Below are 12,674 nucleotides of genomic sequence, written 5' to 3'. Positions count from 1 at the left end.
GTAATTGCAAAATGCTCTTGCTGAAGCAGCCAAATGACCTCCAATGGTAGCCTAAATAGAACACATTATGGTAGTCCAGCCTGGAGCTGGCAAAAGGCATGGAGAGGGCTACATCTGAGAGGAAAGGGCACGGTGACTGAGCTACTGCTACTATGCAGGCATACAAAGAGATGGATACACTAGGACCGTCAGAGTGTGAACCAGTGAGACCAGGGGTAGGAACAATCATGATCACCGTGAGTCTCTTAATATGTTCTCTATTGTGCATATTGGTTTATACTGTGCTTTTAGTCAGCTAGGTTAGAGATAAATTCAAGCTTCAGTGTTCAGATTGGGCTCTAAAGTTTAGGACCAGCAGGTTTATGGATTCTTAGTCACTGTTCAGGCCCATTTGCTTAGTGGAGATATTAGTGTCCATAGGGAATCCATCCCCTCTAATGAAGCTGGGTGTACCAGTTATGTCAAAGAAAAAGATATCTCCTGTACAGTCCAAAATAACTACTATTCTTTCATATCATGTCTTTGAATGTGCTTTTCTTTTGAAACTGTTGATGAGATCGATATAGTGCTAATCACCACTGACGAGGTTAATTAATCTGGTTTGGATAGATAGTTGTTCAAATGAAAAAATTCAAAATGTTGACTGCCCCTGCATTGCCTGGTCTTGTCTCATATTTACATGTGCTACTACTTGGCAGCCAGGATTCTCAGGAGATGAATAACCTATCATACTCTGCCTTGGATCAAATGCTCACGGTCAATTTAGTTATTGCATCTCCAATCTCAAATGAACCCTGAAGTTGAGTAGAAAAGTATCTGAAGAACAGAACATGAAGTTGGCAGACACTCTGACTTGGCATCTGGAATTATGTATCAACATTCTAGAGCTGAAAGTCAAGATTTGTTGACCAGAGTTTTAGTAAAGCAAAAATTTCCCTATGCTTTATTAGCTCAGAGGTAAATCAATTTTAGCCGAATTCAGATACATCCAATCAGAATTCAGTTATTTACATACTTGTGTAGCTTTGCTCCAAATCTTAAAAGTGTTGACCTCTGATGAGATTAAGAAACTTTCTGGTTTGTAAACATGATCATTTCATCCAATGAATGATCTAGAATAATCTTTTTGTACAATATGTAGCAAACATAGTATGTGCATTTTAGCCAAGTGTCAGATGTTACTTGGTTGACAATATATTTTTATACTCGTGAAGCTGGAGTACAGTGGTTGAGTTTTTGTAGGTATGTTTGCATAGGGGTTTAAATTATTGAAACGTAACCATTGTTAAAGGGGATGCTAACAAGGTAAAAGCTGTTCTTAGATGTGTTGCTAACAATTAAAATCATTAAAAGCATTGAAAATCTGTTTTATTTTTGCTATTAATGCAGTTTACTATTTTGCACTTTTGAAATGAAAGTGGAAATTAAGTTGATCACTTTCATTTTCTATTTATAGTCAGTCTCACTTTTTGGTTCTCATGCATTAAATTAGAACAATGCTGCAGTGTTTATGTTCACAACTCTGCAGGGGAATGTTTTTAATTTTAAAAGTCACAGATCTTTGTTAGGTAATGTACTTCAGACCGAAAATGTAGGTTTTGTATTTTTAAGTGCTAAATCTTTGTACAGTATTTACCAATTTTGCACTGTAAAGAGTCTGGAAGATTTTAAGGAAAAAAATTAACTGAATATTTTTAGACTTGCCAGCTTTCTTTACAAACTGTGAAATTGTAGAATAGTTTGTTTCCTCCTGTGAAAATCCAGCTCTCTTTGTTGAAAGTTATACCATTAATCCATCTGACATTCGCAAGTTCCTTAGTCACCCCATGTTTTAGGGCATTTGCAGCAAGTCATTTGTACCCTAGTACTAGAGAGGTATCACACTTCTAACATCAGTACATTGAATTCTCAGTTATCAGGAACTTTATTATAAGGCTGTCTTTAATGTCAGGCTGATGTAGTCTGACTGTGATGGAAATCTATTATATTTTAAACCTTTTGCTACGAGATAAAAAACGGTTCAATGAGAGGGGCTAGGCTGTACCTCTCAGCCATGAATAGTAACAATTGCTGCATGGTAGTGGATTAATCATCACAGAATTTTATTCCTTTCCATGGCTTCTCCAATGAAGGTTTGTAGGCATCTGAAACCCTGAGACAGAGCAAAACTTGAAGAAATAAAATTGCAGATTTCATCTGGTCCTTAAATAAAAATACCTGAACAAAATCAATAACCTGCTGAGAGAGGAGGGATTTGATTTAAGCGTACCTGTCAAATCTTAAATAACCTCGTTTTCTGCAATTCCTCCAAGATGTCTCTGCTAATTTATTACTGCCTCAGCCCCAGAATCGTCTTGTGGTTCTAAAGACGGCAACTTTCAAGGCAGCTGAGACAATGCGGGTGCAATAGTTGAACTGGAGCTATCAGTTCTCAGCTCAGTAAGATACACTGAACAAAATGCAAGAATGGGATCCTGTGGCCCTATAGCTAGGGACAAAACAGATACAATGACGTAAGAGCCTGTAACAGCCGCGGGGCAGTGGATGTTTAGTACGAATGTGGCTACAGACTGAACATGTTTCCTTTTTCTGACCCCTTCTAGTTGGAATTGAGATAGTCACACAACATCATCCCTTGGCAAGAATGATGTTGCTTTCCTGTAGAAGCAGGTCTGGTTTGCTCTGTTGATGCAGGGCAACGTCGTCCTTAGGTGATACATCTAGCTCAAACTTCAAAGAAGTTCCCCCTCCCTTGTTTTGAGTGTGTCCATTTTCATACACATTTATGGATTTTGTTGCCTTGACAATAGCCTGTGACAAATGAGATCATTAGTTCCAAGTGCAGGGACTTGTGAATGTTCCAAGGATCCCTAGAAGGAACTTGAACTGTTGATAAGAAATTCTAAAATCTAAAATGGTGGAAGTGCTGCAAAGAAGAAAATCATCAAGGGACGCTGCCAGTTTAATAGGTTTTAAAAAAAAATTACTGGATTTACAGCAGTGCTGGTATTTTCAGTTTGAGGGTCTGATCCTGCAAATACTACTAGATACGAGATTTACTATAATAAATAGTACACCCTGACTTTTAATTCTCCTAGCTCCTTCATCCAGTGCCAATAGTACTACTTTGTTGTTACATTAAATAATCTTAGAGGCATATATTTGCTATTAGACTTGAAGTAGATAAATTGGTACTAATTATGCTCCTGGAGAAATTAAGCATTGAGAATGCATGTGGTATGCTGCTTGTAATTTGGACTACTTTAATACTCAGGATAACAATATCAACACGAAATATCATTTCTCAGTCAGTTATGTAACCTAAGTGTTTCGTGAACAGTGCATCTTGTGAGGCAGTCATACCACAAGTTTCTAACTTCAACAAATGCATTGCAGAGACTATGTACATACCCAACTCACCATCGGTCCTGTCAATATGAAGCCAGCGGGTGTAGTTCTGCACTGCCTAACATTTAACACCTACATTGTGTCGTAATTTACATCAGTACACAGCAATGGAGAATCAGGCCCATTAATTACTCCCAAAAATCAGATGGGCAGGAGTTCGCAGTGAATCTTTTGTTGTTGTTGTTGTTGATACATTTTCTTCAGTTTTAAAGTGCTCTATTTTCCAACAGTGACTCTTTGTTCTTAGTGGAGTTTTGTTGGCGGGGGCAATTATTTGGAGAGTTCAGGCAGTGGAGAATAGGATATTAACAACTAATTGTATACAGTAGCACCAACCAGCTCCAATGACATTAGGGCTCCATTATGCTGGGTGCTGTACCAATGCATAGTAACAGTAAGGGACAGGTTTTTAAAAGGTATTTAGACACCTAAAAATGCAGTTAGGTGCCTAGGCAATTTTGAAAAATTCTCCACTAGGCACCTATCTGCACCTCTAGGTGCCCAAGTACCTTTAAAAAATCTGGCCCTAAAGAGTTTAGGCTCCTAATTAAGACAAGATGCAACAAGACAGTATAACAAGGAAGTGGAGGTGACCAGGGATAGGAAAGTGGCCTATTTTTCATGATTTACAGTTTTGGAGGATTTGAAATATACAGGTAACATTTTTAATGCCATTAATCTCAACTGACCTAAGGTCTTTCACCCTTAGGTCACCAGTTCAAATCCAGCCCAGGTAATTAGTGCCCAAAAGTCATCATTTGCAGTCTGTTCAGTGGGCCAGTTGAAATGAGTTGGTGATATTAACCCAGTTCCTCAAACATGTGCCACCACTACAACTGGCACTAATTGGTACGCTGTTGGCAGTCTTGCAGACTAAAAATGGAAAGGGCATGGAGACTGGTCCCTCCAGGATAGGGGTTATGTAAATTACCCAAGCAAGGTGGGAAATCCACATTGCCATTGCCTGCAATCAGACCTGTTTTGAAGATAAATAAGGGGCATCAGTTCCTTCAGTTGTCAATTTAGCATTAAACTAGTGATAAATGGGAGACATTTAGGAAATGCTTTTGTCAAATCTGAGGACTAAGATTTAGAGAATTTATAAAAATGTAACTCATGGTTAATAAGAATCTTGACTACAATTGTGAGTTTTGGTTTGTTTTTTTTTAATTCATTACAGAATGTAGCTAATATCACCTTAGAAACCAAAATGAAATCAGGTTCCAAATTAAATCTGTGCTCTGTAGTCTTGACCAGAGAGGTTGCTTCAGAGTGATGGGAGGAACCTCCTCTCCCTTCCAGGGGCACGAGCTGAGGGGACAGATCGGAGAGTCAAGTTTGCCTTTTGCATGGTACCAGTTTTTGCACTGTATTTTAAAGCTTGCACTGTGTGATTGATTTGCCTTTCCCTGGACTTGTTCTTTCCTTGCAGAGGACAAGCTGGAGCAGCAGCACTCCCTGTTTACACGCTACAAAGATCCATGCCGGCTTGGTCCTGGGGAAGAGAAACCATGGGCAGTTGGTAAGGTTTTGTCTCAAACTGTCAGAGGCAACCGATTTTATCCTTATATGGCCCTGAGACACCACCTGCAGGCAGCATATGGTATAACTAAGGGGCAGTAACAATTAAGTGGAGACTAAAGATTTACAAACCGTGGTTTAAAAGTGTCATGTCTTTTGTAAGTCTCAGAGTGCTTTATTGTATTATAAACTGTACCCAAATAGTGGAGAGGTGATTTCTACCAAAATGCAGCCCCTGCTGGAATTGAACATGGCATCAGTTTATAAGATTACTCAAGTACCCTGCCACAGTTTAGCCATTTTAAAATTAGCTTTTAAAACCCAGTTGAACCATTGTGGTTTCTCTGTATTCCAATTCTAGTCTCTCCGTTACACCAAGCTATTTGTATGTAAACTGAAGCATTCAACTTATGATTCGATTCTTCCAGCCCCATTAATTGCTGATGTTCTAAATCAGTGTTTGTGACAAGATAATTAAACAATTCGATTGGCACAGTTTTCATTTTCACATCCACTTCAAACTGCATACCTTAATAAAAATTCATTCCTGGTGTAATTCCACTGATTTCAACTGAGTTACACTAGAGATTACTTTGCCCACTGCACTTCCATGAAAAACTTTAAAAACAGGAGTGATGATCGAGATACAAAAGGAGCGCTTAAACACGATAAAGTCATTGTGGAGAAACTAAATGGATTCTTTGCTTCAGTCTTCACGGCTGAGGATGTTAGGGAGATTCCCAAACCTGAGCCGGCTTTTGTAGGTGACAAATCTGAGGAACTGTCACAGATTGAAGTGTCACTAGAGGAGGTTTTGGAATTAATTGATAAACTTAACATTAACAAGTCACCAGGACCAGATGGCATTCACCCAAGAGTTCTGAAAGAACTCAAATGTGAAGTTGCGGAACTATTAACTATGGTTTGTAACCTGTCCTTTAAATCGGCTTCTGTACCCAATGATTGGAAGTTAGCTAATGTAACACCAATATTTAAAAAGGGCTCTAAAGGTGATCCCGGCAATTACAGACCGGTAAGTCTAACGTCGGTACCGGGCAAATTAGTTGAAACAATAGTAAAGAATAAAATTGTCAGACACATAGAAAAACAAACTGTTGAGCAGTAGTCAACATGGTTTCTGTAAAGGGAAATCGTGTCTTACTAATCTATTAGAGTTCTTTGAAGGGGTCAACAAACATGTGGACAAGGGGGATCCAGCAGACATAGTGTACTTAGATTTCCAGAAAGCCTTTGACAAGGCCCCTCACCAAAGGCTCTTACGTAAATTAAGCTGTCATGAGATAAAAGGGAAGGTCCTTTCATGGATTGAGAACTGGTTAAAAGACAGGGAACAAAGGGTAGGAATTAATGGTAAATTCTCAGAATGGAGAGGGGTAACTAGTGGTGTTCCCCAAGGGTCAGTCCTCGGACCGATCCTATTCAACTTATTCATAAATGATCTGGAGAAAGGGGTAAACAGTGAGGTGGCAAAGTATGCAGATGATACTAAACTGCTCAAGATAGTTAAGACCAAAGCAGACTGTGAAGAACTTCAAAAAGATCTCACAAAACGGCAAATGAAATTTAATGTGGATAAATGTAAAGTAATGCACATTGGAAAAAATAACCCCAACTATACATACAATATGATGGGGGTTAATTTAGCTACAGCGAGTCAGGAAAAAGATCTTGGAGTTATCGTGGATAGTTCTCTGAAGATGTCCACGCAGTGTGCAGAGGCGGTCAAAAAAGCGAACAGGATGTTAGGAATCATTAAAAAGGGGATTGAGAATATATTATTGCCCTTATATAAATCAATGATACGCCCACATCTCAAATACTGCGTACAGATGTGGTCTCCTCATCTCAAAAAAGATATACTGGCACTAGAAAAGGTTCAGAAAAGGGCAACTAAAATGATTGGGGGTTTGGAATGGATCCCCTATGAGGAGAGATTAAAGAGGCTAGGACTCTTCAGCTTGGAAAAGAGGAGACTAAGGTGGGATATGATAGAGGTATATAAAATCATGAATGATGTAGAGAAAGTGGATAAGGAAAAGTTATTTACTTATTCCCATAATACAAGAACTAGGGGTCACCAAATGAAATTAATAGGCAGCAGGTTTAAAACAAATAAAGGGAAGTTCTTCTTCACGCAGCGCACAGTTAACTTGTGGAACTCCTTACCTGAGGTGGTTGTAAAGGCTAGGACTGTAACAGCGTTTAAAAAGAGAACTGGATAAATTCATGGTGGTTAAGTCCATTAATGGCTATTAGCCAGGATGGGTAAGGAATGGTGTCCCTAGCCTCTGTTGGAGATGGATGGCAGGAAAGAGATCACTTGATCATTGCCTGTTAGGTTCACTCCCTCTGGGGCACCTGGCATTGGCCACTGTCAGTAGACAGGATACTGGTCTAGATGGACCTTTGGTCTGACCCGGTATGGCCGTTCTTATGTTCTTAAGAGTGGTGGTTTCACTTAATTAATTACCTTGATTTGATTGATTGAGGAAGTGGTTAGAGTAGGTCAGATTGGGTAGTTTGCCCGGAAGGTTTAAAAAGCTTCGGGGGAGAGGGTTCTGTGCAGGAGGCAAGGGAGAAGAGACACTTAAGGATCAGAAAGAGGGAGGGTGGAGGAACTGAGTGCAAGCATTCCCATCCTCATTGCTATTAGGGAGGGGTTTTTGCATTCATTCTGAAATGGATGAGTCCCATTAGATCAAAAGCATTAGCCTGCATGGGCAAGATACAGTCCCTGAAGGGAGGACATATCTTAAACCAATAGCACCCTTGTCCAAAGCAAATGCAGAGTGAGTATAAAATGCTATCAAATCAGAAAGGAACACTTTCTGATTCCACTCCCTTTGCACCACTACAACTAACTACACAAGGTGCAAGTAGCAATAGGTATGCTGAGCTAGTCACGTGTTCCTTTTTGTTCACAGGTACCTTGTTAGATCCTGAAGGATTGTATGACGAAGAAGTGTGCACTCCAGATAACCTACAGAAGTATGCACTCAGTCTCTCTTTCACTGTTTACAGACAATTCATTGAAAAGCTAGTTTGTCATTTTCCATTTAATATTTTAATTCAGGTGATAAATGACTACACTTTACTATCCGATGGCTGTTTGGTGGCCTTTGAGAGATGTGTTGCTTACGTTTGATTTGGCAATAGCAGCAGAGGTACTAAGGATTTAATTAACTCTAGACACTGTACTGACTTTGCATCTCTAGAGGTGGTCCCGCCTGACCTGCAGGAATACTGTGAATGTGGCATGATGTAAATATGTGTAGATAATAAAAGGCTAAAGCACTATAGTATTACTGCCCAAGCCAGATAGGGGAGTCATGCTGTCTTATGGCCAAGTGAAAAACTTCAGATTCTAGAGATGTCACTTTGACATCTTTAACCAGCACTAGATTTACACCAAAACATTTAAAAAAAATAAAATGGCTGTGGAGGAGGGGTAGAAACAAAGTAAACTCTGGGTCTAACCAACCTTGAATTTTGGGCAAGTTTGGATCATGACTCCAAACCCTGTGGCTATTAACCATATTATCAAAAGAGGCATGCACTACAAAATTCAAAGCTGGTTAATATTCAATGAATTCACACCTATGTATACATTCAGTTTGTAGGAACAGGACAATAAAACCAAGTTTTGAATGCTACCAGACTGGGCATAGCACAGCCTGTTTGAAGATCTCTCCACAGCTGACCAGTCCAGCAGACTTGGTACTAACAATGAGGGAACTAGTTGAATAAAATAACTGGCCCAAGAACTAAAACTCAACCCAGACTAACCCTATGAGGTTCTGTAGATTCTGTCATAGTAGTAGAAAGCTCCCATAGTTCATTGTACATAAACCATGAATGGGGGAGAGGGGGGAAATGATCATCACATCAAACATGCCATGGGAAAAAGAAAAGCGGAGTATCAGCCAACAGTACTGGCCTGTACTTGCAGTTTATTTTCATGATATGTTTGATTTAGCTGTGTGTCTTGGGCATGTTCCAACTCACTGCTGCAAAAGACCACTTACCAAAGGCTGACGAAACCTTAGGAGACATTTCTTTAAGGACTATACGAGGCCTATGCTTAGATAATATACTGTTGAAGCAATTCTGATGCTAGTTTAGTACTTTGCTGAGCAACATCTTTAACAGACAAGCACATGCTTGTCCTTTGGCCATCTTGTCTTCATTAGTAGATTGTATAAATCATAATAAGTATAGAAGATCCAACTGCTACATGTATCAAAACATACTTACCGGTACTTTCTACGGTATTTCTGGAAGTCTATAAATGAAATATACTACGGTGATAATAAGGTTGTCTGAATAGGTACTGGGTTAAATATGTGAAACAAGGGTAGTCATGAAACTCAACTAAGTTAAAATTTAGTTGTATGGAACTTACTGATTTTAAAAGATAAAATCTGTGTCTAGCCTATATTCAACAATTTACAAGCTGTAGCCTGTTTTAGGAACACCGTATTAATAAGTAGCCAGGAGCAGTTATTAAGGGCAAACTTTTTAACAGGCCTCCAAAATCTACAAATCTATTTACATTTGCAGATTTGCCTGAGCAGGCCAAATGACCCCTCTCTTACATGCACATTTGCAGGCACATCCATTCAGATGTACAAGATGCAAAACTATCCTGTACTAAAGACATTTATGCAAGTAAAAGAGGGGTCTATTTGGCCTGCACAGGCAAATCTGCAACTGTAAATATGCATGTGCACGTGATTCCCCATTTTATGGCTCCAAGTGCAGGCATGGAGATTTACAAACTGGAGCGCCCTAAAATTTCTGTGGATTAATTTTCAAGGGGTCCTTTGGGACAATTTGTCATTTAACAGATTTACTGTTCCTATTAAAATAAAAAACAAATATACAAAAAACCCAACCATAAAAAAGGAGCTATTTGAATTTAGTAATAAACATGGGTCACATTGATAAATGGTTTATAAAGGATTAATATTTAGTTACATACATGAATAAGTGAATAGTATAGATGGCTATGAGCAATCCACTGAACTCTTAATTTATTAGCCATTTATTCAAACTTCTGTCATTTATTAACTATTTAGAAATTATTTTATGTGCAACCGTAATATAAAGTATGACTGAAAAAAGGTGTTCAGGAGTTTTGTTACAGGATTAAATGAAAGCTTTACCTGCTAAGATTAGCATCGGGGCTCCTCTTCTCCTGGAAGACTTAGCAATTCCCTCACCCTCTGAAGTCCTCATCCAAAGCCTACTGCAGTCCATGGGAATCTTTCCATTGACTTGAATGGACTTTTAATCAGGCCTTAAAGGAGGACAGGGATTTTCATTCATAGCTTTTCTGAAAGTGATTTAAGGCTTTAGAGAGGCCATCCCCTATAGGAGGGAACCATTGGAACTTGAATTCAGGCCTTGGCCAGTGATTTGCAGGTATTATTTAGAACAACATTTATCTGTAATTTTAGAGTCCACATTACATTAATGATTTTAGATTGTAAAAGTTAATTAAAATGCTTTTAAAAACCAAATCAAAGCTCATTCATAACTGATATAGAGGTGAAGTGCATAGAGAATCTAAAATGGTATCATCAGCATAAAGATGGAGAGGAGCTTCCAGCTGTCCGACTTATATTGTTAATGTAGATGGCAAACCAGATTGGGCTTAAAATAGATGCTTGCAGAAATCCTTCAGTAGTAAAATTTGGCTTTGACATAAACCCATCCAATTTAACAAACTGTTTATATTGGCATAGGTAGCTCTGGGAAACGGTTCAGCAAATCAGAGTCAATACCAATCTCCTACAGTCTATTAATAAAATCACATTAATTGCTTTAGATGAGTCAATAAAGGTACAGCACAGACTTGTCCCTTATTAAAAGGATAAGTAATGGGAACTATCATACAAGCTAGAAGAAAGCTTGACCCCCTGATTAGCAGAATATAATAAGCATCAATAGTGAGCAAGCTGTTTATTAACTCATTTTTCTGTAAATCTGGGACAAGTTAATAAGGTAGATATTGATCTTTTACAACTTGGACTCCACCTCTGAACAATGGTTCAATGTAAACACACTTGCATTTTGAAGGAGCCTTAGCTGTAAAGCTGAGCTTTTAATTTAGGGCAAGTAATTTCTTCTCACAGAAGGTGAAATTTACCCTGATGCAGAGGGCCAACACGAGGCCATCTGCATCATTTAAGCACCACACAAGGTCGGTGGGGTGTGGAGTATTCACTGGTTGTACAGAAGTACCAGGACTCTATACTGGAACAAGGTCTCCATAGTCCAGCACAGAAGGCCCCATTAGGGACCAGTCAAGAGATGAGATTCAGATCTACATTTATGAAGATTCAGTGGCCCCAAAGCAATCTGTGTGGAGAGAGTGTGGCCCACAATTCCATGCCACAAGCTGGAACAGCAGCAGAAAGGCTGTGGGGCCTGCACAATTTCCTGCCCCCCTGGGTTGTGGGATGGCTTACCCAAGCTTTGTGCAGGTGGAGTGAAATTGACTCCAGAATGTCAGACACCAGATCACATTCTCTCACTCATGTATCATACTTTTTGCAGGTGTGGAGTCATCAGACAGTCTGATATTCAATATTAAAAATGAGCTGTGCTGATTAGCTGTGATTGGCCCCTATAGTCACATGGTATTGTTTCCATGCTCTAATTGGAGGAGTCATAACTTTTGTAATAGGCAGGAAGGTTTTAAAAAAAGCCACCTGGGGGTATTAAATCTCTCAAGGTTTTTTTAAACCCTTTCTGTGTCCTAGGTCTTATCTGAGGCATTAGCCCTATAATGTGTATATCATATTGGCCAGGCATAACTTATTACATTCACATGGAGTAAGTATGTGCTACTTCTGTGGCATGGCATACACCTTCTGCACCTGCTGTGTCAAGCAGCAGCCCCTCCCATATAAGTGATCTGAATTTTACTGAGAATACAGGTGCATGAAAATTTAAAATTCATTGTCCTGGAGTATTTGAGATGAAAATTCCTTTTCCATAAACACTTGGGTAGATGACTCCATCGCTGAAATGGGCACAGGAAGTGAATGTAAAAGGGGTGCAAGTGCAGCTCAAGCAAAGTCATCTTTTAAATGAAGTGACTGCACAGATGAAAATTGTGGGGTTTGGGTTTTTGTTGCAGTATTTGTCCAGTTCTGCGCAGCTTTTGCTCAACTTTGTTGTTTAATTTTCACTTACCGAGTCTGTGTGGGCTGCTGCTTTTCAATGGAGGTCAGCTTGATTAGAGCCAGATCTTTCTGAAAGTCTCATTTAGATTCAAGAAAATGAGCACCGTTTTCAGGAACAAGCTGTAGAATGAACAGTCTGACTCTCCATTTCACGGAATCAGCGTGTTCTAGTAAGCTAATTTAACACAATTAATCACATGACCATCCAAATTTGAAACATCCTATATGAAAGAAAATTTCCCTTTATAAGATGGTTATTAAAAATAATCTGTCTGGGCTTAGATAACTATCAGAACATTCATATTTAAATTAATCAGAGGAAACAAATGAACTGCAATACATTTCTTTTCCATAGACTTAATAGCCAACCATAACATGTTATGGTGGATTATCATCTTGTAAAGGTGGGTAAAGTGCTTCTTATAAGAATCAACTTTAGTCAATTATAATTTGCATTTACTCCCAATTCGCCAAAAAACTAAAACAGTCCTCTTAAGTGTTGCAGTTCTTGCCTTGTCCCAGGTCAGATTC

The 12,674-nt window shown here is 39.0% G+C and overlaps 2 protein-coding genes across 5 annotated transcripts in view; one reads left to right on the top strand and one right to left on the bottom strand.

Annotated features, from left to right (window-relative positions):
- Positions 1–12,674, top strand: part of SMPD3 (sphingomyelin phosphodiesterase 3) — a 245,056-nt gene that overhangs the window by 223,118 nt on the left and 9,264 nt on the right. For all 4 annotated transcript variants that reach the window (XM_065567586.1, XM_065567587.1, XM_065567588.1 and 1 more), the window contains 2 exons: positions 4,841–4,930; positions 7,875–7,938. In XM_065567586.1, the coding sequence (XP_065423658.1) occupies positions 4,841–4,930; positions 7,875–7,938 (154 nt within the window). The remainder of the gene's footprint in view (positions 1–4,840; positions 4,931–7,874; positions 7,939–12,674) is intronic.
- Positions 4,745–12,674, bottom strand: part of PRMT7 (protein arginine methyltransferase 7) — an 82,664-nt gene continuing 74,734 nt past the window's right edge. The window contains exon 18 of the mRNA XM_065567585.1: positions 4,745–4,903. Within this exon, the coding sequence (XP_065423657.1) occupies positions 4,871–4,903 (33 nt within the window). The 3' untranslated portion in view covers positions 4,745–4,870. The remainder of the gene's footprint in view (positions 4,904–12,674) is intronic.

The sequence above is a fragment of the Chrysemys picta genome, chromosome 14 (genome assembly GCF_011386835.1).
Source record: "Chrysemys picta bellii isolate R12L10 chromosome 14, ASM1138683v2, whole genome shotgun sequence".
Lineage (NCBI taxonomy): Eukaryota > Metazoa > Chordata > Testudines > Emydidae > Chrysemys > Chrysemys picta.
Note: the sequence above shows the minus strand (reverse complement) of the source record. Positions and strands in the feature narration are given on the sequence as shown.